We start from the raw sequence: 27,822 nt of genomic DNA on the forward strand, positions 1-27,822 counted from the left end.
CCCTGTTGTCGTAAAACTTAAAAACCGGAAACTATACATTCGGAATAGCTGGACGTTATTAATATGTCAGTATTCCGAATGTTTTTGTTTACCCTGGATATAGAAAGGTTCAGATTGCGAAATGTTTTACTTCTTTTTGGATAAAGTAAAGTGATAGAAGGTAGGAAAATTTATTTATTTATTAGCATTAATATTTCTGATATAAGCGTCATAATGTACTTAACTGTAAATTGTATAAACCAATTTAATGTGTTTAATAACTCGACATAGATCTATTTCACTTTCGGTTTCAGCACTGATTTAGTTTTTAAACCCAATACAATTTATAGTACAATATGTATATCAGCTGTGATAACGTAGCTCTGGACAACGGACGGACAATTTCTGACAGATGGTCATCAGCACTAATCAAGGTATAAATATTCATTTTAAATATATATGACAGCGTAGGACTAACCCCTATATAGCCTCGTATTACTATATAGTAATACGAGGCTATATAGTATATATATACAAATGTAATTTCTTACCCCAAGTACCTGTGCTTTATTTCCACAAACTCTAGAGTTTGACATAGTCAGTGATAGTTACTGGTTTATCGGCTACATGACATGCTACATGTAGGTTCCGTTATGGGCTGAACCACAGGTGCCTGACTCGTTTTATAAAATAATAACATATAAGAGTATACGAGTACATATAAATGACATAGTATTATTATATATAAAATGAGTCAGGCACCTGTGGCTGAACGTATAGCTGTAGAAAGAATATTCATCATTTCATACCCTGCCTACACCATCTGTCAGAAATTGACGTCCGTCGTCCAGAGCTACAGTCATGTAAGTTAATATACAACTTTAGCTCGACAGACAAGCAATTTCTGACAGATGGTCTTACCAAAGCGTACTGTAGACAGAATATGCATATTCTTTCTAGGTTTCGTTTGACCGACTATATATAGTCTGCATATGTCTGTGGGTTTAAAACCTACCGGTGTGTACTACTAAACTGTACAGATGGTATACAATAGATTTGTATTATGAAATATAGAGTTATGACTTAATTATTTATTAACTGGCAACTATACAATACACAGCAAAACAGTTTTTTAACAGTCACTTAGATAGTAAATTTTGTAGCTGCAATTTCAATAGGCATCAATCTGTATCCAGTTGTAAATATCAAAAGGAATATTATCCCATTTATGTACTTTATAGCAGAGAGTTGAGTGATATATTTTTTCTTAATATTTACTTAATTATTGGTTGTAGTCGCTTCTGACTGTGATATAAAATCTGGTAGAACTGTTAAATTTGACGTATATAAATATGATGTGGAGACTGTTTAGAATATTCATTCTATGTGGAAGATCATAGACTAAACAAAAAGTTATGTAAAAGGCTGGAAAAATGGAATGACCAGAGCAGGACTCAAACCATTTGGAACTTTTCGTTTACATCCTTTAGCACTATAAATTAAAGTTGGGAAATCGCAAAAGAACCAACGTCCATTAAGTGTAGTTGAGGGAAAAGTTCATCTTCTAGGTCTCAGGAGGATATACCTCATGGTATGCAGGGCACTCTTAAAAAGTAGAAATATCAAGGTATGAAAGAAGAGCAGCAACTCCAGAGTTCAGGTTTGAAAATGATCCTGCCCGACATGTTTCAGGCCTGCTAGACTGGCCGTCATCGGGGCACAATTTATTAGTGTGACTCTTACATTTTGAAGCTGAATAACAATCCTGTAGCACTGTAAGTCTACGGTGTAGTAATCTATTGTTTATTATTACTAAAGTTTAGGAACAATAACTTATAATCATTCTTAATTATATGTAATAATTGATGTATCATTATTAATGATTATGACAATTCATAAAAAATATTTCAAAATATCAGAAACAAATTCATGTTTATTTTAATCAAATACCATAGCAATATACATGTACATTATTGACTTCCTGAAGTCAACATATATGTACAAGTGTAATAGGAGAGGAAAAAATGCACGTACAGACCAGGGTTTGAACCCAGGACCTCTGAACAATAGCCGAATGCTGTACCAATTGAGCTACCTGGTCAACGATGATTGATCAAGCCCAGTTTCACTACACATGTACATTTAAATCAATATATATGTCTTCATTCCAGTTTCTTAATATTGCCTTCAGAATAAGCAGATTTTTATTTAGGTACTGATTAAAGTGACCGTAACTAATAGATGTTACTCATAAAATGGTGACTTATTGCTATAAATAAAGAAATGGGTTGAAAATGCAACAATACACCAGCCTGTTACTGTAAAAAATATTCTATTAATTTATATTGATGTCTATGGGTTTTAAACCACTGTTTACTTCTGTTGATATTTGTAAACAACGCTTCACGAAGAGTACCAAATGGAGTCATGTTGGTGTGAGTGACAAGTTTGACAGCTTTCTGTTTACAAGCAAAAACATCAATTCTTGTAAAACCTACCGAATTGTAATGTTATCATTTTGTGCTGATGTAGAATAATGTTTTTACAGAGAGTTGCGGAGACATTTTAAATTTTCATAATTAAGGGAACGGCATAGTTTGATTATATATTTTAAAGATAATTATTATGCTTGATAATATTTTCCAACAGTGTCTTTTACACTTATATTATGATCGCATTAAGAACACTGTATCAACATTGTGATTATAAAAATCTCTGAAACTGTATATCCATTTCAATTGTTCTAATAGCTCCAAGGAAACCTCTCTCAATCTCATAAAGCTGACACTTAGAAAAGTAAATTACACCGAATCTCTAATAGAAAGGGGTAATAAAAAACCTTGTCCACTCTGAGGCTGGAACTAGTAACCTCTCGCTCGCAAGGCAAGCAATATTCCTACCACTAGGCTAAAGGTAAATTCCCACTAGTCTGAGTGAGGGGACCTAATTCTCTCTACTTTTACAGATTCAAGAGAGTTATCTTCCAAAATGTATTGGGTTTTTTCCAGCGCACTTTATCCTTGATACCGCCAGCATATGCAGGGCACTTTATCGTGGACATCCCCAAGGCAGGGCATATTGACCTCAACATCTTCAACACAGGATACTTAATTTTCAACCACCTCAACACAGGGCACTTTAATCGCAACATTCTCAACAAAGTGCACTTTATCATCAACATCCACAACACAGGATACTTCATTTTCAACCACCTCAACACAGGGCAATTTATTCTCAACACAGGGCACTTTAATCGCAACATTCTCAACACAGGGCACTTTAATCGCAACATCCACAACACAGGGCACTTTATCATCAACATCCACAACACAGGGCACTTTAATCTCAACATCCTCAACATAGGGCAATTTTTCCTCAATATCTCCCCTACAAGGTGCTTTATTCTGAAGATCCTCAACAAAGCTAGGGCACTTTATTCTGAATATCTTCAACACAGGGCACTTTATCATGAACATCCCAAACACAGGGCACTTTATCATGAACATCCCAAACACAGGGCACTTTATTCTGAATATCTTCAACACAGGGCACTTTATCATCAACATCCCAAACACAGGGCACTTTATCATGAACATCCCAAACACAGGGCATTTTATTCTCAACATCCTCTACACAAGGCACTTTATCATCAACATCCTCAACACAGGACACTTTATTCTCAACATCCTTAACACAGGACAATTTATTCTCAATATCCTCAACACAGGGCACTTTATTCTCAACATCCACAACACAGGGCAATTTATCATCAACATCCTCACTACAGATCAAAGCTCTTAATACATAACATCCTCAACACAGGACAATTTATTCTCAACATTCTCAACACAGGGCAACTCATTCTGAACTAATGACTTAGTCACCATTCTGGTGGATATATTTAGTCGGACGTTACAAGATGTTAATAATAAGTTATTCAGATTGGTCAGGTTTAACTGTAATAGTTATATTAATGAATTACAGATATGTCTTATAAACAATGTAATGAATATATATATGTTATAACATTAAATAATAGTTAACATATTTTAATTAACAAACTCGAAACTGTAATATGATATATGTATGTGTATAGCCACAACAAATGACATATTTTACCTTTATCGACCATTACTGGATTAACATAGTTAGTATCGGTAGCCTAACACTGATAAATGTAGTGATCAGATTCTTCTGTGGGAAATATCTTAAACAAGCTATAGTACTGTATTGATTATTCAGGAATCGATCAGTGTGTTGATCTGTTAGAGATATATACACTAACACTTAATTGTGTCTCACACCTGTATCACTCTTTCATCTTTATGTACAGGTGTTAACGAGATATCCACAGGTGATACAGCTAGCATCTCTGTCACAGTTAATTTAGTTACAGGTGACAGTAAGAGATCCTAATAAGTATGACAACATATCTGTCACAAATGTTTGTGACAGTGAGATACTAATAAGTATGACAACATATCTGTCACAAATGTTTCTGGCAGTGAGATACTAAGATGTGTGACAACATATATGTCACAGCTGTTTGTGACAGTGAGATACTAAGATGTGTGACAACATCTCTGTCACAGCTGTTTGTGACAGTGAGATACTAAGATGTGTGACAACATCTCTGTCACAGCTGTTTGTGACAGTGAGATACTAAGAGGTGTGACAACATCTCTGTCACAGCTGTTTGTGACAGTGAGATACTAAGATGTGTGACAACATCTCTGTCACAGCTGTTTGTGACAGTGAGATACTAAGATGTGTGACAACATCTCTGTCACAGCTGTTTGTGACAGTGAGATACTAAGATGTGTGACAACATATCTGTCACAGCTGTTTGTGACAGTGAGATACTAAGATGTTAGACAACATCTCTGTCACAGCTGTTTGTGACAGTGAGATACTAAGATGTGTGACAACATCTCTGTCACAGCTGTTTGTGACAGTGAGATACTAAGATGTGTGACAACATCTGTGTCACAGCTGTTTGTGACAGTGAGATACTAAGATGTGTGACAACATCTCTGTCACAGCTGTTTGTGACAGTGAGATACTAAGATGTGTGACAACATCTCTGTCACAAATGTTTGTGACAGTGAGATACTAAGATGTGTGACAACATCTCTGTCACAGCTGTTTGTGACAGTGAGATACTAAGATGTGTGACAACATCTCTGTCACAGCTGTTTGTGACAGTGAGATACTAAGATGTGTGACAACATCTCTGTCACAGCTGTTTGTGACAGTGAGATACTAAGATGTGTGACAACATCTCTGTCACAGCTGTTTGTGACAGTGAGATACTAAGATGTGTGACAACATCTCTGTCACAGCTGTTTGTGACAGTGAGATACTAAGATGTGTGACAGCATCTCTGTCACAGCTGTTTGTGACAGTGAGATACTAAGAGGTGTGACAACATCTCTGTCACAGCTGTTTGTGACAGTGAGATACTAAGATGTGTGACAACATCTCTGTCACAGCTGTTTGTGACAGTGAGATACTAAGATGTGTGACAACATCTCTGTCACAGCTGTTTGTGACTGTGATATACTAAGAGGTGTGACAATTAACATCTCTGTCACAGCTGTTTGTGACAGTGAGATACTAAGATGTGTGACAACATTTCTGTCACAGCTGTTTGTGACAGTGAGATACTAAGATGTTAGACAACATCTCTGTCACAGCTGTTTGTGACAGTGAGATACTAAGATGTGTGACAACATCTCTGTCACAAATGTTTGTGACAGTGAGATACTAAGATGTGTGACAACATATCTGTCACAGCTGTTTGTGACAGTGAGATACTAAGAGGTGTGACAACATCTCTGTCACAGCTGTTTGTGACAGTGAGATACTAAGATGTGTGACAACATCTCTGTCACAGCTGTTTGTGACAGTGAGATACTAAGATGTGTGACAACATCTCTGTCACAGCTGTTTGTGACAGTGAGATACTAAGATGTGTGACAACATCTCTGTCACAGCTGTTTGTGACAGTGAGATACTAAGATGTGTGACAACATATCTGTCACATCTGTTTGTGACAGTGAGATACTAAGATGTGTGACAACATCTCTGTCACAGCTGTTTGTGACTGTGATATACTAAGAGGTGTGACAATTAACATCTCTGTCACAGCTGTTTGTGACAGTGAGATGTGTGACTACATCTCTGTCACAGCTGTTTGTGACAGTGAGATACTAAGATGTGTGACTACATCTCTGTCACAGCTGTTTGTGACAGTGAGATACTAAGATGTGTGACAGCATCTCTGTCACAGCTGTTTGTGACAGTGAGATACTAAGATGTGTGACAACATCTGTGTCACAGCTGTTTGTGACAGTGAGATACTAAGATGTGTGACAACATCTCTGTCACAGCTGTTTGTGACAGTGAGATACTAAGATGTGTGACAACATCTGTGTCACAGCTGTTTGTGACAGTGAGATACTAAGATGTGTGACAGCATCTCTGTCACAGCTGTTTGTGACAGTGAGATACTAAGATGTGTGACAACATCTCTGTCACAGCCGTTTGTGACAGTGAGATACTAAGATGTGTGACAACATCTCTGTCACAGCTGTTTGTGACAGTGAGATACTAAGATGTGTGACAACATCTCTGTCACAGCTGTTTGTGACAGTGAGATACTAAGATGTGTGACAATATCTCTGTCACAGCTGTTTGTGACAGTGAGATACTAAGATGTGTGACAACATCTCTGTCACAGCTGTTTGTGACAGTGAGATACTAAGATGTGTGACAACATCTGTGTCACAGCTGTTTGTGACAGTGAGATACTAAGAGGTGTGACAACATCTCTGTCACAGCTGTTTGTGACAGTGAGATACTAAGATGTGTGACAACATCTCTGTCACAGCCGTTTGTGACAGTGAGATACTAAGATGTGTGACAACATCTCTGTCACAGCTGTTTGTGACAGTGAGATACTAAGATGTGTGACAACATCTCTGTCACAGCTGTTTGTGACAGTGAGATACTAAGATGTGTGACAATATCTCTTGTCACAGCTGTTTGTGACAGTGAGATACTAAGATGTTAGACAACATCTCTGTCACAGCTGTTTGTGACAGTGAGATACTAAGATGTGTGACAATATCTCTGTCACAGCTGTTTGTGACAGTGAGATACTAAGATGTGTGACAACATCTCTGTCACAGCTGTTTGTGACAGTGAGATACTAAGATGTTAGACAACATCTCTGTCACAGCTGTTTGTGACAGTGAGATACTAAGATGTGTGACAACATCTCTGTCACAAATGTTTGTGACAGTGAGATACTAAGATGTGTGACAACATATCTGTCACAGCTGTTTGTGACAGTGAGATACTAAGAGATGTGACAACATCTCTGTCACAGCTGTTTGTGACAGTGAGATACTAAGATGTGTGACAACATCTCTGTCACAGCTGTTTGTGACAGTGAGATACTAAGAGGTGTGACAACATATCTGTCACAAATGTTTCTGGCAGTGAGATACTAAGATGTGTGACAACATCTCTGTCACAGCCGTTTGTGACAGTGAGATACTAAGATGTGTGACAACATCGCTGTCACAGCTGTTTGTGACAGTGAGATACTAAGATGTGTGACAACATCTCTGTCACAGCTGTTTGTGACAGTGAGATACTAAGATGTGTGACAACATCTGTGTCACAGCTGTTTGTGACAGTGAGATACTAAGATGTGTGACAATATCTCTGTCACAGCTGTTTGTGACAGTGAGATACTAAGATGTCTGACAACATCTCTGTCACAGCTGTTTGTGACAGTGAGATACTAAGATGTGTGACAACATCTCTGTCACAGCTGTTTGTGACAGTGAGATACTAAGATGTGTGACAACATCTGTGTCACAGCTGTTTGTGACAGTGAGATACTAAGATGTGTGACAACATCTCTGTCACAGCTGTTTGTGACAGTGAGATACTAAGATGTGTGACAACATCTCTGTCACAAATGTTTGTGACAGTGAGATACTAAGATGTCTGACAACATCTCTGTCACAGCTGTTTGTGACAGTGAGATACTAAGATGTGTGACAACATCTGTGTCACAGCTGTTTGTGACAGTGAGATACTAAGATGTGTGACAACATCGCTGTCACAGCTGTTTGTGACAGTGAGATACTAAGATGTGTGACAACATCTCTGTCACAGCTGTTTGTGACAGTGAGATACTAAGAGGTGTGACAACATATCTGTCACAAATGTTTCTGGCAGTGAGATACTAAGATGTGTGACAACATCTCTGTCACAGCCGTTTGTGACAGTGAGATACTAAGATGTGTGACAACATCGCTGTCACAGCTGTTTGTGACAGTGAGATACTAAGATGTGTGACAACATCTCTGTCACAGCTGTTTGTGACAGTGAGATACTAAGATGTGTGACAACATCTGTGTCACAGCTGTTTGTGACAGTGAGATACTAAGATGTGTGACAATATCTCTGTCACAGCTGTTTGTGACAGTGAGATACTAAGATGTCTGACAACATCTCTGTCACAGCTGTTTGTGACAGTGAGATACTAAGATGTGTGACAACATCTCTGTCACAGCTGTTTGTGACAGTGAGATACTAAGATGTGTGACAACATCTGTGTCACAGCTGTTTGTGACAGTGAGATACTAAGATGTGTGACAACATCTCTGTCACAGCTGTTTGTGACAGTGAGATACTAAGATGTGTGACAACATCTCTGTCACAAATGTTTGTGACAGTGAGATACTAAGATGTCTGACAACATCTCTGTCACAGCTGTTTGTGACAGTGAGATACTAAGATGTGTGACAACATCTGTGTCACAGCTGTTTGTGACAGTGAGATACTAAGATGTGTGACAACATCTGTGTCACAGCTGTTTGTGACAGTGAGATACTAAGATGTGTGACAACATCTGTGTCACAGCTGTTTGTGACAGTGAGATACTAAGATGTGTGACAACATATCTGTCACAAATGTTTCTGGCAGTGAGATACTAAGATGTGTGACAACATCTCTGTCACAGCCGTTTGTGACAGTGAGATACTAAGATGTGTGACAACATCGCTGTCACAGCTGTTTGTGACAGTGAGATACTAAGATGTGTGACAACATCTCTGTCACAGCTGTTTGTGACAGTGAGATACTAAGATGTGTGACAACATCTGTGTCACAGCTGTTTGTGACAGTGAGATACTAAGATGTGTGACAACATCTCTGTCACAGCTGTTTGTGACAGTGAGATACTAAGAGGTGTGACAACATATCTGTCACAGCCGTTTGTGACAGTGAGATACTAAGATGTGTGACAACATCTCTGTCACAGCTGTTTGTGACAGTGAGATACTAAGATGTGTGACAACATCTGTGTCACAGCTGTTTGTGACAGTGAGATACTAAGATGTGTGACAACATCTCTGTCACAGCTGTTTGTGACAGTGAGATACTAAGATGTGTGACAACATCTGTGTCACAGCTGTTTGTGACAGTGAGATACTAAGATGTGTGACAATATCTCTGTCACAAATGTTTGTGACAGTGAGATACTAAGATGTGTGACAACATCTCTGTCACAGCTGTTTGTGACAGTGAGATACTAAGATGTGTGACAACATCTCTGTCACAGCTGTTTGTGACAGTGAGATACTAAGATGTGTGACAACATCTGTGTCACAGCTGTTTGTGACAGTGAGATACTAAGATGTCTGACAACATCTCTGTCACAGCTGTTTGTGACAGTGAGATACTAAGATGTGTGACAACATCTCTGTCACAGCTGTTTGTGACAGTGAGATACTAAGATGTGTGACAACATCTCTGTCACAGCTGTTTGTGACAGTGAGATACTAAGATGTGTGACAACATCTCTGTCACAGCTGTTTGTGACAGTGAGATGTGTGACTACATCTCTGTCACAGCTGTTTGTGACAGTGAGATACTAAGAGGTGTGACAACATCTCTGTCACAGCTGTTTGTGACAGTGAGATACTAAGATGTGTGACAACATCTCTGTCACAGCTGTTTGTGACACTGAGATACTAAGAGGTGTGACAACATCTGTGTCACAGCTGTTTGTGATAGTGAGATACTAAGATGTGTGACAACATCTGTGTCACAGCTGTTTGTGACAGTGAGATACTAAGATGTGTGACAACATCTGTGTCACAGCTGTTTGTGACAGTGAGATACTAAGATGTGTGACAACATCTGTGTCACAGCTGTTTGTGACAGTGAGATACTAAGAGGTGTGACAACATATCTGTCACAAATGTTTCTGGCAGTGAGATACTAAGATGTGTGACAACATCTCTGTCACAGCCGTTTGTGACAGTGAGATACTAAGATGTGTGACAACATCGCTGTCACAGCTGTTTGTGACAGTGAGATACTAAGATGTGTGACAACATCTCTGTCACAGCTGTTTGTGACAGTGAGATACTAAGATGTGTGACAACATCTGTGTCACAGCTGTTTGTGACAGTGAGATACTAAGATGTGTGACAACATCTCTGTCACAGCTGTTTGTGACAGTGAGATACTAAGAGGTGTGACAACATATCTGTCACAGCCGTTTGTGACAGTGAGATACTAAGATGTGTGACAACATCTCTGTCACAGCTGTTTGTGACAGTGAGATACTAAGATGTGTGACAACATCTGTGTCACAGCTGTTTGTGACAGTGAGATACTAAGATGTGTGACAACATCTCTGTCACAGCTGTTTGTGACAGTGAGATACTAAGATGTGTGACAACATCTCTGTCACAGCTGTTTGTGACAGTGAGATACTAAGATGTGTGACAACATCTGTGTCACAGCTGTTTGTGACAGTGAGATACTAAGATGTGTGACAACATCTCTGTCACAGCTGTTTGTGACACTGAGATACTAAGATGTGTGACAACATCTCTGTCACAGCTGTTTGTGACAGTGAGATGTGTGACTACATCTCTGTCACAGCTGTTTGTGACAGTGAGATACTAAGAGGTGTGACAACATCTCTGTCACAGCTGTTTGTGACAGTGAGATGCTAAGAGGTGTGACAACATCTCTGTCACAGCTGTTTGTGACAGTGAGATACATTTGTACTAAGATGTGTGACAACATATCTGTCACAACTGTCATAATGATAGGTGTGGAGGTGCTTAAATAATTAGATTTGTAGTTGTTTGCTAAATAATAGTGATTATAGTTTGTGAAGGTGTAGAGTTGATTGAGTCAAACATATTTCAGTGTTACTTCCGTTTTTATTCTCTCAAAGTTAAACATGGGAACAACTCCCTGTGATGGACACAAATTACGTACAAAATGATGGATTCTGGATATATGTGATTGATGGTTAATAATATCATATATAACATAGGGTTGTGGAGGAGTCTAATAATAACTGTGGGGATGGTCAGGGTATACCTCAGGGTTGTGGAGGAGTCCAATAATAACTGAGGGGATGGTCAGGGTATACCTCAGGGTTGTGGAGGATTCTAATAATCCCTGTGGGGATGGTCAGGGTATACCTAAGGGTTGTGGAGGAGTCCAATAATAACTGTGGGGATGGTCAGGGTATACCTCGGGGTTGTGGAGGATTCTAATAATCCCTGTGGGGATGGTCAGCTTACACTCATGGTTGTGGAGGATTCTACTAGTCCCTGTGGGGATGATCAGGCTATACTAGTAACTCAGGGTTGTGGAGGAGTCTAATAATCCCTGTGGGGATGGTCAGGTTATACTAGTAACTCAGGGTTGTGGAGGATTCTATAGATCTCCATAGGGATGATCAGGTTATACTAGTAACTCAGGGTTGTGGAGGATTCTATAGATCTCCATAGGGATGATCAGGCTATACTAGTAACTCAGGGTTGTGGAGGATTCTATAGATCTCCATAGGGATGATCAGGTTATACTAGTAACTCAGGGTTGTGGAGGATTCTATAGATCTCCATAGGGATGATCAGGCTATACTAGTAACTCAGGGTTGTGGAGGATTCTATAGATCTCCATGGGGATGATCAGGCTATACTAGTAACTCAGGGTTGTGGAGGAGTCTATAGATCTCCATAGGGATGGTCAGGCTATATATATACCTGAAGAGATTATATTAATCTGTGTGTGGGCAGCTGGTCACATGGTTTTATAGCGGGTATCAATACTTTATATTAACGCCATATCCGTGGTGGTTGTGAAATGGAATAACGAGAAATCATTAAATCACGATATGTATTGTACACACCATAATAATAAACCAATTGTACTATACACACAAATCTATAAAGATTTCTTGATCAAATCTATACTGTACTTCCGGACTGGATCAGTGAACATCCAGTGTTATATTGATGCTGTATGAGACATTTGACGTCTGCTTACATCAAATATACGACCAGCATGCTATATAGAGTCACTACACGTAATGAGGCGTCTTTGATCATCACGCTTTTCTCTTTTCTGCTGTCGGTTCTGGAAATTTCTATACCAGAGTATGACAATGTGTTATTGACGAGCATGAAAAGGATTGATATTAATTAACTCTTATTGAAAATGGAGTGCTGTATTTGAGTCAATGATTTGACATTATAATTTGATCGGAACTCTATAAATTGTGTAATATTTTGACCAGTGAGTGATTTATATTTCATGAAGGAAAAGTATGAAGGTAAAGGAATGGACTTAAAATCTGATAAACGAGAAAACTTTATAATTGCGTAAGAGGTGTACAAGATGGATGACTGACTGATTTTATAGAAATATATAATGTCTTCTGAGGATGGGAATGTGTAGTATGTACCACCGGAGAACACATCACAACAACAGTCATAACATCCTCATTAACGGTAGGTTCCCGCCGACACAGGTATTTGTTGAAAGAATTTTACCTGCTGCCCCTTTGGCATGATTCGTAAATATTGCACTAGATGTAGAGGTATTATTTTTCTTCCTCTATACATTGTTTTTGTTGCTGATGTTTTCCTTGAGACAGCCTCACTTTCAATTTAACTTTTGTCTTAAACATTCGTCTGGGTTATCAAGGCCTCAGACATACATAGTGATGTTACTCACCTCAAACATACACAGGAAAGTTATACTCACCTCAGACATACACAGGGACGTTACTCACCTCAGACATACACAGGGATGTTACTCACCTCAGACATACACAGGGATGTTACTCACCTCAGACATACACAGGAATGTTACTCACCTCAGACATACACAGAGATGTTACTCACCTCAGACATACACAGAGATGTTACTCACCTCAGACATACACAGGGATGTTACTCACCTCAGACATACACAGGGATGTTACTCACCTCAGACATACACAGGGATGTTACTCACCTCAGACATACACAGGGATGTTACTCACCTCAGACATACACAGGGATGTTACTCACCTCAGACATACACAGAGATGTTACTCACCTCAGACATACACAGGGATGTTACTCACCTCAGACATACACAGGGATGTTACTCACCTCAGACATACACAGGAATGTTACTCACCTCAGACATACACAGAGATGTTACTCACCTCAGACATACACAGGGATGTTACTCACCTCAGACATACACAGGGATGTTACTCACCTCAGACATACACAGGGATGTTACTCACCTCAGACATACACAGGGATGTTACTCACCTCAGACATACACAGGGATGTTACTCACCTCAGACATACACAGGGATGTTACTCACCTCAGACATACATAGTGATGTTACTCACCTCAGACATACATAGAGATGTTACTCACCTCAGACATACACAGGGATGTTACTCACCTCAGACATACACAGGAATGTTACTCACCTCAGACATACATAGAGATGTTACTCACCTCAGACATACACAGGGATGTTACTCAGACATACAAAGAGATGTTACTCACCTCAGACATACACAGGGATGTTACTCAGACATACACAGGGATGTTACTCAGACATACACAGGGATGTTACTCACCTCAGACATACACAGGGATGTTACTCACCTCAGACATACACAGGGATGTTACTCACCTCAGACATACATAGAGATGTTACTCACCTCAGACATACACAGGAATGTTACTCAGACATACAAAGAGATGTTACTCACCTCAGACATACACAGGGATGTTACTCAGACATACACAGGGATGTTACTCAGACATACACAGGGATGTTACTCACCTCAGACATACACAGGGATGTTACTCACCTCAGACATACACAGGGATGTTACTCACCTCAGACATACACAGGGATGTTACTCACCTCAGACATACATAGTGATGTTACTCACCTCAGACATACATAGAGATGTTACTCACCTCAGACATACACAGGGATGTTACTCACCTCAGACATACACAGGAATGTTACTCACCTCAGACATACATAGAGATGTTACTCACCTCAGACATACACAGGGATGTTACTCAGACATACAAAGAGATGTTACTCACCTCAGACATACACAGGGATGTTACTCAGACATACACAGGGATGTTACTCAGACATACACAGGGATGTTACTCACCTCAGACATACACAGGGATGTTACTCACCTCAGACATATACAGGGATGTTACTGACACCTCAGACATACATAGTGATGTTACTCCTCCTGACAGTTTCCAGGAGAGTTGATTTTAAAAGTACTACAGTATTGTTCTTTAAATTGTCACTTATATAATTATATTGTACAAATATTGAGACCTTCAATGCACTTTTTCACAAGCTGGTTCAAAGACCTATTTCTTTTTTATTGTTTATTATTCCTCTTCTGCATTCTATTTTGTGGCAACAACTGCTCCAATATGCAGTCAATACATTTCCTTGTATTGTATGACATCTGTCAAAGGAATAAAGTCATCTTTTAATAAGTTAGTCAAGAATCCAATATGGCCACCACGACGTATTATATGATGCCTTAAAAGTTTAAACTGGTCTTAACTCAAAAATCTTTGAATTTACAGCTTATTTGAAGCATTATTATTGTAATGTACTACATCTTGGGCTTTCTTTTCTTCTACAAGTTAATACAAAATATGTCTAGTTGAATTTGGAGCTGTCTGTTACGTCAATATAACGTCATAAAGTTAAGCAAAATCTCCTATTCTGTATTTTTCTGATACGTAAAGTATACACTCTATATATGTTATCATGTCTTTATCAAAAGGTTAGAAATAAACTTGTTTGAGCAAATTTCTTTTTTGTCAAATTTCTCTCTTGAAATAATATGTGATCTGTTGCTTTCAGTGATAGAACCTACTAGCACCGGAGTACCCGAGGCAGCCATTTGTAATACCTCAGTCAGAAATAGCTCCGACAACCATCGCCACAACAACACTAGTTCTGAGAGCAAAATTCAGCTCATAAGTTTAGATATTCCAGATAACCATGGCAACAAATCTTCAGTCCAAAGTAACATGTGATGTCATGATAAGCTACAATATAAAGGACATAGAATTCGCCAGGAAGCTCAAAGGTATCGCATGTTGTATAATTATACTGTCATTGTCACTATTTTTTATTGAAAAATTTAATCAACAATTCATAATTAATAATTTCTATGAATATGGCAATATTGAAACCCACTCCTTTTTCTAGGTAATTTCATTTTATTCGCAATGTTGTAATTTTTTTCTGAATACTTTCATCATGAGTACATTAAAACATGCAGAGTATGTTCACTTAATGTTCTATAATATAACTTATATATATGTTCATGCCAGGTATTTATGTTACTACTTTTAGCCAAATTTGAGGAACAAGGATGGGTAGTGTGGTACACTGACCCAAAACAGGATGCTAAGTTGAACCTCAGCCAGAAAGGGGAGGCAATTCTCAGTTGTAAGGTAGGGTACTCTAGAATGAATCGTAAGGAGTTATGAGTTGATTGATCTTGCAGAAGGGGAGATCAGTTCTAAATGATATTCAACAATATGGTATTTTCATGTGTGTAAGAATTGACAAAAAGCTCAAAAATATAAGCATTTAAAAAAAAAAAAAAACAACATATGGTTAAATAAGGGAAGATAGTTCTCCATTGTGATGTTTGTAGTGTATAAAATGGCATCAATATTATGTATGTAGTGTATTATGATGTCAGCATTCTGTGTGTATATATAGTTTATGATGATGTCATTTATGTTTAATGTATTATGACATCAGTATTTAGTAGATCTGTGTGTTAAGTGTACATATTATGACATCAGTGTTTTGTGTGTAGTTTATCATGATGTCATTTTTCTGTGTGTAGTGTGTTATTACATCATTATTCTGTGTGTAGTGTATTATGACATCATTATTGTGTGTGTAGTGTATTATGACATCTTTATTTGGTGTGTACTGTATTATGACATCATCATTCTGTGTGTAGTGTATAATGACATCATCATTCTGTGTGTAGGTGTTTGCCATGGTAATCAGTGAAGCTACAGCCAAAGACTCGCACTGTCAGGATGAACTAGCTCTGGCCTACATCTCTAATTCTAATATCTTCCCGATTGGTCTGAGTAAATTTAGAGACATCAACCCCCACCTGGATGGGGGCGTGTAAGTACAGTATTTAATATATAAAAGTCTGGTATATATATTTTGTAATGTATGATATCGCATCATACTGTTAGGAAAATAGTAAAACATTATTCACACAGATAATTAAATAAGAACGATTGGAACTTGTGTACATTAAAAATATTCATTGTGACTATACAATTGTAGCTTTTAACATTGATGTACCAATACAATTTTGTCTTAGATAGCTTGAGTTATGATCAGAAAGTGTTAGTGCCACATGATGGATTGGAAAATTGAATTAGATAATGCATTAATTTTCAAAGAAATTCACATTTTTTTTCCATGATAAAAAATATCAAAAGATAAAATTTAAATGATGACCATCTGTTCTTGAGAAGTAAATACTAGAAACTACTCCCGCCAAACACTTCAGCTCCAAAATAACTTGTTTTTACTCCTTTCATATATATGCAGTATATCAGTGAATAAACAAAATTAATTACAAGTGTGCAAAATAGAAAAAAATGCTTGATAAATGTCTTGACCCCGTGGACCAATTTAGAATGCTGTGATGATCGTTTGATCTTTTCATGCCTGTCTATTGCAAAATATTGTTTTCAACCGATCATTAAATAACTATAATGATTGGGTGGTCCTTTTGTTGGTTCCTGCAACAGAAAACTGATGCTGGCGAAGATTAACTGGACCTTCTTCTTTAAAGACGGGATGTGGGATATGAACATGCCGGCGCTGTTAGCCTCAATGCGGGAGTCGTTTGATCATGAGGAACAGCCCCAGGACACGTTAGCTGAGGAGACAGGTTAGTCTCGCAGAAAATATATAAAAAAGGTGTCTTTTTAAATCCTTCAGTGTAGTTTGAATCCAACATTGCTAACATGTCATATGTATCATATTAAAATGTTAAATATTTTTTCTGAAATTCATTAAAAAGTTTTATCAAATTGAAGTTAACTATACCAGGACCATCGGTAATGCCTGCACAAATTGAATAGACACCCTGTTTTTAATCAAGCATGTAAACTTTTCTTACAGCAAACAAAAGAGTAAAGAGTGTATCAATATTTATGAAATTATTCAGAAGTTTTTGGGGGAGGGAGAGGGTTTTGATACAACATCCCAGAAGGTAGAGAATTGTAGCAATCCAGACAAACCTGCCATGGCTATAGGTGTGTATAGAGGTCTCACAAAAAATCCAGGTGATGTCTACATAAACCAGTTAGGCCATCATAGAGATTCTTTTGATGGTCCAAATTTTAATACAGAGTGTTGTTTACATATTTTGGCTATAAGGTAGCTGTCATCGTTCTAATGTAAAGCTACACTTTAGCCAACACATGTAAACAACACTCTCTCTATAAAAAATCATTAAAAGACTCTCCATGTTAAGTTTACTGTTTTTGCACACAATATCAATAATTCACTAATACATATATTTGTTTGTGAAGTTGTATAGTTTGATACTACACTTGTTTCTGATTGGTCCTTTATAATGTTACAGGAACGCTACAATTCCATGGAATGAACATTAACATCAATTTTGACAGTAACAATGGCAACGAGTCGGACCAGGAGAGCAGCTCAGATAGCTCTTCAGATGAGGAGGTAGAATACACTCGCCCAACTACTGCGGCAACCACACGATCAGTCCGCAGTGCCAGGGGCAGACAACTTCGCTACGACTTCTGGGATCGCAATTTCAGAGGCAAAGCAGAAGTTCCTTGGACCACGTTTCGTCAGAAATTTGAAAATGACTATAAAGAAAAAATAATAATGAAGTATTCAGAAGACAAACTGAAGTTTTTCTTGAATTTGATGTATAAAGATATCTTTACTTTAAACAAGACTGTGAAACGGTCTATATATGACAGTTTCTGTGAGGGAAACCCTGACGCAGACCCCCACCGATTCTATAACAGAATTCAACAGTACGTTGTGGGTTACTACGCCATGCATGCCGTTTTCAACATGACCAGCACCATGCGACTTACAACCATACAGAATCTTGGTAAGTACAGGACAATTCAGCATTTAGGTCAAAGGTCAAAGGTCAAAATGAAGATCAGAGTGACCTACTTTGGATACATAGGTCATACAGACTTACCTAGGTGAACTAATGCCCCATATATTTCATAATAAATTTCCAGTGATAAGCAGTGAAGACAACAGGCAGGCTTTTTCTCTCATGTAGGTCAAAATGTAGGTCATAGTGACCTACTTTTTATACATCAAACAATGCCAAGGTTAACCCATGTCAAAGTAAGATGTTTCAGTCAAACGTAGTGTAGAGGACAGCATGAACAATATTTTTCTTTCATGAGAGTCAAAATGCAGTGACCTAATTTTAAGTAAAAGACAAAAGACTCACCCATTTAAAATCAATCCCCAGGTAGGAATTTCAAGTGACAAGTACAATAGTATAGAAGATGGAGTCAAGGCAAGCTGTTCCCTTGATACAGGTCAAATGCCAAAATGTAGGTCAGAGTGACCTAATTTTGGTACATGACACACATCTCCTCACTGTAGGTGAGCTCATGCCCAAAGTATGAAGTTCCAGTGACAAGTGATGTAAGAGATAGAGTCTGGACATTCTTTTTTCTATATCAAAGGTCAAAATGTTGGTCACAGTGACCTACTTTTGGTACTTGACACACTGCCTTACCTTGTTGAATACATCCTTCATGTGCAAAGATTCGATCAGTGGCAAGTAGTGTATGAGATAGATCTGAGACAGGCTATCTAAAGTTTATATCAAGGATGGACGGCCAGCCCCGGAGAATCATATAACTGGTGGGGGACTAATAGAATCTTTGACCTTCTTGGGGTGAAGAGTAATACCAACCCGAGGGGAAGATTCTTAACTGGCCAAAACGAGGCTTGCCTGTTTACCCTCTTGTGTATCTAATAAGGACGTAACATCAATGCAGAAGAATGTTGACGTGACACGATTGAATTGTTGACATGATGTCATGATGTTGTTGACATGGCGACATGCAATTGTTGAGAATGTGCCAAGAACATGTGTAGCTTGTCTCAACCCTAGGGTTACATAGATAAGAAAATTTCACACTGGTAAAATTGTGAATATCCCTGTCCAGGGTAAGAGAAAAAAATCTGAACCCATACATAATCTTAGAAGAAATAATCAATTTTGTCTTCTGACAATGCATGCTGATAAATGATGCTGCTGTACAGGCGGTATCCAGTTCAAACCACTTGATGTTTTAGTGATTTGTCTCAAGTCATTTAAATCAATAATTTCTCATAAATTTGAAAGGTGAAACATAATTTATAGTAATATATATAACTTGTTCCTTCACTTCCGAAAATGAAATTCTTATTCAGGATTCCAAAACATACTCTCGCTCTCAAAGGTCTACTGGAAGCATGTACAATTTTTTTTAAGAATATCAGTTTTGACATTGGCATATTTTTAAAGTACTTTGTATAGTTAATGGACACTTTCTTAACCAGAACATTCTTTGCTTGTCACTTAAACAGGAAATTTTACGTTCCCTGCGGTGGTGAAGGGTCTAACAGAAATGCTGCATGACGAAGATCCTAACATTCGAGCCGTCGCTACCATCGCACTCGCTAAGTCTGGTAAGGGAATGTTTTCTTCAGTACTCAAATCTGAACAGTTGTTGAAAGGATATAACTATGATATTATGTACAATTAATAACGCTATTGCCTTCAGGACTTCCTGGCCATCTTGAGGTGTTTGATTTATTACTCGTATATGTATATATGTACATGTATAAAAAGTAAAAAAATGATTTCAAAACAGTTCTGTCGGAGCACTTTCACAGCTGTGCAAATGCTGCTCTTGGGGGCTCCCCAGACGAGCAGCATTTGAACAGCTGAAAAAGCACTCAGGATATCAACAGACTTGTTTTGAAGTTAATGTTTCTTATTTTTTAAACTTCTTCAGAAGGACTATTGAACTTTTTATACATATAAACATGTATATATATATAGTAATAATGACAGTACAGACAAGGAAATTGTCAAATATTTGAGGCAATCTGCCCCTTTATCAAGACACAAGTAAATTACAAATGATCACAATACCAGATTTCATCTATCGGTCTGTCCAGCTGTCTCCACATCCAATTCTCTCAGATCATCAACTGACCTTTCATAATTTACCGGTAAAAATATATAAAAAAATTCCCATCAGATTTCTTTAGGTTTACAGAGTTATGCCCCTTTGCTTTCTAATCGGGTTTAGCTAAGAACAGCTGATGGGCAGTGTGTGGTGGGGGAATGTGGTTCAGATGTGCCTTTGCTATGATGAAAAACGGCCCTAAGGGTGTGATTTCTCTGTCATTCCCTAGGGTACTGTGTGATTTCTCTGTCATCCCCTAGGGTACTGTATGATTTCTCTGTCATCCCCTAGGGTACTGTGTGATTTCTCTGTCATCCCCTAGGGTACTGTGCGATTTCTCTGTCATCCCCTAGGGTACTGTGTGATTTCTCTGTCATCCCCTAGGGTGCTGTATGATTTCTCTGTCATCCCCTAGGTTACTATATGATTTCTCTGTCATCCCCTAGGGTGCTGTATGATTTCTCTGTCATCCCCTAGGGTGCTGTATGATTTCTCTGTCATCCCCTAGGTTACTATATGATTTCTCTGTCATCCCCTAGGGTGCTGTATGATTTCTCTGTCATCCCCTAGGGTACTGTATGATTTCTCTGTCATCCCCTAGGGTACTGAATGATTTCTCTGTCATCCCCTAGGGTACTGTGTGATTTCTCTGCCATCCTCTAGGGTACTGTGTGATTTATCTGTCAATCCCCTAGGGTACTGTATGATTTCTCTGTCAACCCCTATGGTACTGTATGCTTTCTCTGTCATCCTCTAGGGTACTGTATGATTTCTCTGTCATCCTCTAGGGTACTGTATGATTTCTCTGTCATCCCTTAGGATACTGTGTGATTTCTCTGTCATCCCCTAGGGTACTGTATGATTTTTCTGTCAACCCCTAGGGTACTGTATGATTTCTCTGTCATCCTCTAGGGTACTGTGTGATTTCTCTGTCATCCCCTAGGGTACTGTATGATTTCTCTGTCATCCCCTAGGGTACTGTGTGATTTCTCTGTCATCCTCTAGGGTACTGTGTGATTTCTCTGTCATCCCCTAGGGTACTGTATGATTTTTCTGTCATCCCATAGGGTACTGTATGATTTCTCTGTCATCCCCTAGGGTACTGTATGATTTCTCTGTCATCCCCTAGGGTACTGTATGATTTCTCTGTCATCCCCTAGGGTACTGTGTGATTTCTCTGTCATCCCCTAGGGTACTGTATGATTTCTCTGTCATCCCCTAGGGTACTGTATGATTTCTCTATCAACCCCTAGGGTACTGTATGATTTCTCTGTCATATTTCCTCTAGGGTGTGATTTCTCTGTCATCCCCTAGGGTACTGCATGATTTCTCTGTCATCCCCTAAGGTACTGTAAGATTTCTCTGTCATCCCCTAAGGTACTGTAAGATTTCTCTGTCACCCTCTAGGGTGTGATTTCTCTGTCACCCTCTAGGTTGTGATTTCTCTGTCACCCTCTAGGGTGTGATTTCTCTGTCACCCTCTAGGTTGTGATTTCTCTTTTCACCCTCTAGGGTGTGATTTCTCTTGTCACCCTCTAGGGTGTGATTTCTCTTGTCACCCTCTAGGGTGTGATTTCTCTGTCACCCTCTAAGGTTTGTCTTCTGTCAACCCCCCAAGTTCAAGGCAGATAATGTTGAATTCAGGTTTACAATATAAATCAATTAATATATTCATTTTCAGCAAAATCCAGGAAGATGACAGTGGACAAGATCATCAGTAAACTCGACGATGATGACAGACTAGTGAGAGAGAGTGCTTGTCTGGCCCTGGGTTACCTTAAGGCTGGCGGCAAGAGTGAGTCCGCCGTTGCAGATCGCTGGTAAGATAAACACAGCACCTAGCTGGTATAGGTTTGGAGTTATATATAAATTATTTTTACAATTATCAGTTTGATATATATTATGTGTTACCTATTTCACTTAGATTTACCTTAAAAGTCAGAATGGTCACATTCTAGAACCAGTTCGTTTATTAGATCTACCACCTGGTAAACATGACACGTTAATTTTTAAATGGAGTCTACTTGAAGCAGCAGGGCCCCATTGTTGAAAAGATGATTCGATTAGTCACTTGATAAGTTAAAATTATTAAATCTCATTTCTTCTTTACCTCAAAATCTATGTGTGTGTATTCCTTAAAATAGGCAGTTAGAGAAAGACTGAAGAGTATTGTAGTTTAATTAAATCTTGTCAAGTTAGGTTTATCCCACATAATTTTATCAGGATTTTAAAATTGTTAGATTGTGATTAGCCTACTCAGTTTTTGAACAACTTGGCTCTGGAGGCTTCCTCACATACCCGAGGCCTGCTGTATACTTTATTTCTAACAGTTTTTAATAAAGATTTATAAAAAATAATAGTAAATAAAGCAATAAAATGTGTATGCATTGATTTGACTTCTGACAATGTTAAAACTGACTGGTCTACTGAACGTCCTGTTAAAACTGACTGGTCTACTGAACGTCCTGTTAAAACTGACTGGTCTACTGAACGTCCTGTTAAAACTGACTGGTCTACTGAACGTCCTGTTAAAACTGACTGGTCTACTGAATGTCCTGTTAAAACTGACTGGTCTACTGAACGTCCTGTTAAAACTGACTGGTCTACTGAACGTCCTGTTAAAACTGACTGGTCTACTGAATGTCCTGTTAAAACTGACCGGTCTACTGAATGTCCTGTTAAAACTGACTGGTCTACTGAATGTCCTGTTAAAACTGACTGGTCTACTGAACGTCCTGTTAAAACTGACTGGTCTACTGAACGTCCTGTTAAAACTGACTGGTCTACTGAACGTCCTGTTAAAACTGACTGGTCTACTGAACGTCCTGTTAAAACTGACTGGTCTACTGAACGTCCTGTTAAAACTGACTGGTCTACTGAACGTCCTGTTAAAACTGACTGGTCTACTGAATGTCCTGTTAAAACTGACTGGTCTACTGAACGTCCTGTTAAAACTGACTGGTCTACTGAACGTCCTGTTAAAACTGACTGGTCTACTGAACGTCCTGTTAAAACTGACTGGTCTACTGAATGTCCTGTTAAAACTGACTGGTCTACTGAACGTCCTGTTAAAACTGACTGGTCTACTGAACGTCCTGTTAAAACTGACTGGTCTACTGAATGTCCTGTTAAAACTGACCAGTCTACTGAATGTCCTGTTCAATGACAAGTTATTCATGGCAGTGTCCATGTCAACTAGTTAGTGCAAAAATCTTGACCTGTCTATTAAGACAATCTGTCTATAGTGACCGTTTTTTCTACCTCTCCAGTGGGCAGTCTGTATAGACAGGCTTGACTGTACTGATTCATGATGGGTAGAACTTTCTTACCCAAAAACACAACGATGATATGTATAGCACAACTCTTAATTGTCTTGCCCTTGAATTTAACACAACAAATAACACCCTATTAAAAACAAACAAGTTGGAGGAAGAGGTATAATGTAAATGCAGAATAACTGCAACTACAAGACAACTACATGACAACTACATGACAACTGGTTTTACTGCATTTTCATTTTTTCAGAAAATTTTGCTCTTCTTATTGAAGTACAGGTGACAAATCTTGGTGACAGCTTATTTAAAGTGAATAATTATTTTGTATATAAATCATACTGACCTGAATATCCTAGACCACATTATCTACTCAAACCCCAGAAATATTTCATTTTTATTTGACACACTCCCAGGTCCACTGACTGAATTAATATCACGGTAGGGCTAACTCATTGAAAATTCTGTTACTAAATGAATACATGTACATCAATTTGTTTATAAGTTTAATTATAATTGATTTATACTTTTAAAAAGTTTTCTTTTTTCTTCTTTAAAAATCATGTGGTAATTGATTTCATTAATTAGTTCAATTGCAAAAAACTAAATCAGACATTGAAAACAATTTTATATATTTATCTATAATAGATCACAACAAAGTCAGATGAGTTATCTCCCTTGTGTGAAAACTTTCAGTACAGCATTGAACTGAAATGTACAATCTACTGCCAAAATTTAATTAGCATGTACTAAACTCAATTCAACATAAATAAAATGTTTAAAGTTACCATTATACCAACATGTATTATGTCACAGTGCTAATTGATCAGGTGCAGTTTTATAAAGTCTGGCTGTAATTGTTTTCAACTGATTTAAAGATAAACAAACAGACTCATTGTTGAAGCTAATCTCTACTTTAAACCATTTAAAGTTATTAGATAATGTTACAGAAAATTTAATTAGGAAATCGTTTTCAGGAAGTGACATTCATTTATATTTATCCTGCAACTGGCGCCACATTATCGAATACACACATATATTTTTGCTGTATTCGGCAGTTGACGGAAAACAACTGTATTTTAGAATCATCGCAAGTGCGTCAATTCAACTGACCTACTTCCAAGTGAAACAACGTTTAAAAGGCAAACATTTTGATTAGGAACATTAATTTGTTGATACTATTTCCCTTAAAATATCTATTTTTGACAACTGTTGTAGGAAAAATAGAATACATGGTCAGTGTCTTAGAATAAAACGAAAGTGTATTTATTGCGAGGGTAAAAAGACAAAAGTGGCTCGCCTGACTTTCATCTTACTTTACACCTCACCAAAATACAGCTCATATATAAGTCTATCTAGTGCTTGATAATAAGCCTGTATATACATGTACTGTTACAAATTCAAGGTTTTGTGTGTCCCTGTATATATACTGTAAGTCAGGGTTTTGTGTGTTTTACAGGAGGAGTGACCCCATTAAGCCTGTATATACTGTAATTCAGGGTTTTGTGTGTTTTACAGGAGGAATGACCCCCATTAAGCCTGTATATACTGTAATTCAGGGTTTTGTGTGTTTCACAGGAGGAATGACCCCATTAAGCCTGTATATACAGTAATTCGGGGTTTTGTGTAATACAGGAGGAATGACCCCATTAAGCCTGTATATACTGTAATTCAGGGTTTTGTGTTTTACAGGAGGAATGACCCACATTAAGCCTGTATATATACTGTAAGTCAGGGTTTTGTGTGTTTTACAGGAGGAATGACCCCATTAAGCCTGTATATACTGTAATTCAGGGTTTTGTGTTTTACAGGAGGAGTGACCCCATTAAGCCTGTATATACTGTAATTCAGGGTTTTGTGTGTTTTACAGGAGGAACGACCCCATTAAGCCTGTATATACTGTAATTCAGGGTTTTATGTGTTATACAGGAGGAACGACCCCATTAAGCCTGTATATACTGTAATTCAGGGTTTTGTGTGTTATACAGGAGGAACGACCCCATTAAGCCTGTATATACTGTAATTCAGGGTTTTGTGTGTTATACAGGAGGAACGATCCCATTAAGTCGGTAAGGGAAGCCGCAGAGATCGCTCTTAAAAGGATGGGTGGGACCCTCGCTGATAAGTGCATGCATGTCACCAACGTCATCTCCAAGGAAATGGACAGTCTCCGAACTTTGGAGACTTAAGTTGACCAGCTACAAACTGGTTGACCACTGAATCTCATATCTCAGCTGACCTACACATGAATGATGACCTAGCTGACCCTGAGGCTGACCAGTAAAGCTTGACCAGCTTGCCTGATGGACATTATGGCAGATAGATTAAATCCAGTCCCTCTGGACATTTAAAATGACAAGTGAATTTCACCGGAAATTAATAATTATGAATTTCTGACTCAAAATATTGTTCAGGTATTTTTACTTTAACTTGTGTTATCCTGATCAAAAATATTTCAAAGTACTTGTACATATATAATGTTAAGTATGTATTAATTGCAATAATTTAAATTATACATGTATATCAATATTAGTCATGCTACTGAAATACTATGTTTCTGAAGGGGTTTCAGTACAGTTGTATGTATATTTTCTCATAGATTAGGTGTTTCTATAGGGGCTGTGATAGCTCAGTCGGTTAGAGCACCAGCCACATCATCTCAGATAATTATCTGAGGTGTGAGGTTCGACGCTCCCTACCTGTGTTAGTGTTTCTCGGGAAGCTAAGAAAGGACCCGTCTGTGCTGTCATGGTTGTGTCCTTGGGTAAGACACTTTACCCTAATTGCTCTGGATGGCATGCAACGGACCTCCCGTATGTTGTTCATGCAGTGAGGTAGTCACCAACTACTACCAGGAAACACTGCCTCAAAATGACCCTGGCTGTTCACAGGGCAATAAATCCAGCAAACAAACAAAATGATCGGGGGAATATACCCCACAATCTAGAAATCCTAGAATCTCAGAATTAGGTCAGTGTACACCGGTGGTTCGGTGAATTTCAGACAAATGTTAGCTGCAATCTTATATACACTGATGTTGCCATCAATGTGTTGTTTGCTCAGTAAAATATCCAAACAGCATATAAATATTGACTTAAGATCACAATGGACTTAGTTTCACTACAGAAATGTAATGAAATTGAATCATTGATAAAAATACTCATTGCTGTTAATTAGACATATATATGTATCTTAGTCATAGAAAATTTTCTTTGTAATTTTAAAATTATATCATGCAGATTGACATATTTTTGTTACATGTATAGAAATTTTCCTTTCTAATTTTTTAATTAAATCATCGGGATTGAAATTTTTTGTCACATGGATTTTCCTTTCTTGTTTTAAAATCAAATTATGAGAATTGAACTAGATAATAAAGTTGTTTATCACTGTGAAGACCTGGAGCCAAAGTGCTTTAGTTATATATATGAAACGTTTCACAGATTATTCAGAGTGCACATAGATTTTTGGTCTAAACATCAAGAAACCAATTGTTTATCTATTTCAATCGTTAAAAATTTAATATTAGAAATGAAACTTGTGAAACACGGTACAAGAACTTGTAAATTAATGCTCTACTATTAAATAAAATGTAATTGTTTCCACTGTTTAACTGTTTTATGTTTGTAGAAAGATATATGTTTCTTAATTAAATTATTGGACTCTTAGTGCTTAGTTGCTTTTCATTAAGAATATCCCATTTGTGGTTCAAACATCATAATCTACTTGTAAGACAAAGTAAATATTCATTGGCTGACCAATGAGGATTGAGAATTCCTATTATATCCAATAGAGGGGAGGAGCTTCATGCCTTCCAATACCATATATGGTTACATAATGAAACTTAAATTGGTATATTTATATATCAAGCTTTCATTGTACTGGGACATATTTATAAGGAAATATTTGAAGACAGGAA

General features: G+C 37.9%; 1 protein-coding gene across 4 annotated transcripts; it reads left to right on the top strand.

Moving 5' to 3' along the window:
* Window positions 1–75: 75 nt before the first annotated feature.
* On the top strand, window positions 76–27,571 carry LOC117333479. 4 transcript variants are annotated; one of them, XM_033892786.1, is made up of 10 exons: window positions 76–160; window positions 15,242–15,470; window positions 15,740–15,840; window positions 16,395–16,540; window positions 17,182–17,324; window positions 18,024–18,530; window positions 20,024–20,125; window positions 22,313–22,451; window positions 25,482–25,496; window positions 25,966–27,571. In XM_033892786.1, the coding sequence occupies exons 2-10, from the start codon at window positions 15,383–15,385 to the stop codon at window positions 26,090–26,092; spliced, it is 1,368 nt and encodes a 455-aa protein (XP_033748677.1). In that variant the 5' UTR covers window positions 76–160; window positions 15,242–15,382; the 3' UTR covers window positions 26,093–27,571. The 4 variants fall into 4 exon arrangements, with proteins under 4 accessions (XP_033748677.1, XP_033748675.1, XP_033748679.1 ...); XM_033892784.1 differs by lacking the exon at window positions 25,482–25,496 and having other exon boundaries at window positions 25,951–27,571; XM_033892788.1 differs by lacking the exons at window positions 25,482–25,496; window positions 25,966–27,571 and adding an exon at window positions 25,774–25,930.
* The last annotated feature ends 251 nt before the right edge of the window (window positions 27,572–27,822 follow it).

This window comes from Pecten maximus, chromosome 8 (assembly GCF_902652985.1).
Source record: "Pecten maximus chromosome 8, xPecMax1.1, whole genome shotgun sequence".
In the NCBI taxonomy this organism is placed as follows: Eukaryota; Metazoa; Mollusca; class Bivalvia; order Pectinida; family Pectinidae; genus Pecten; species Pecten maximus.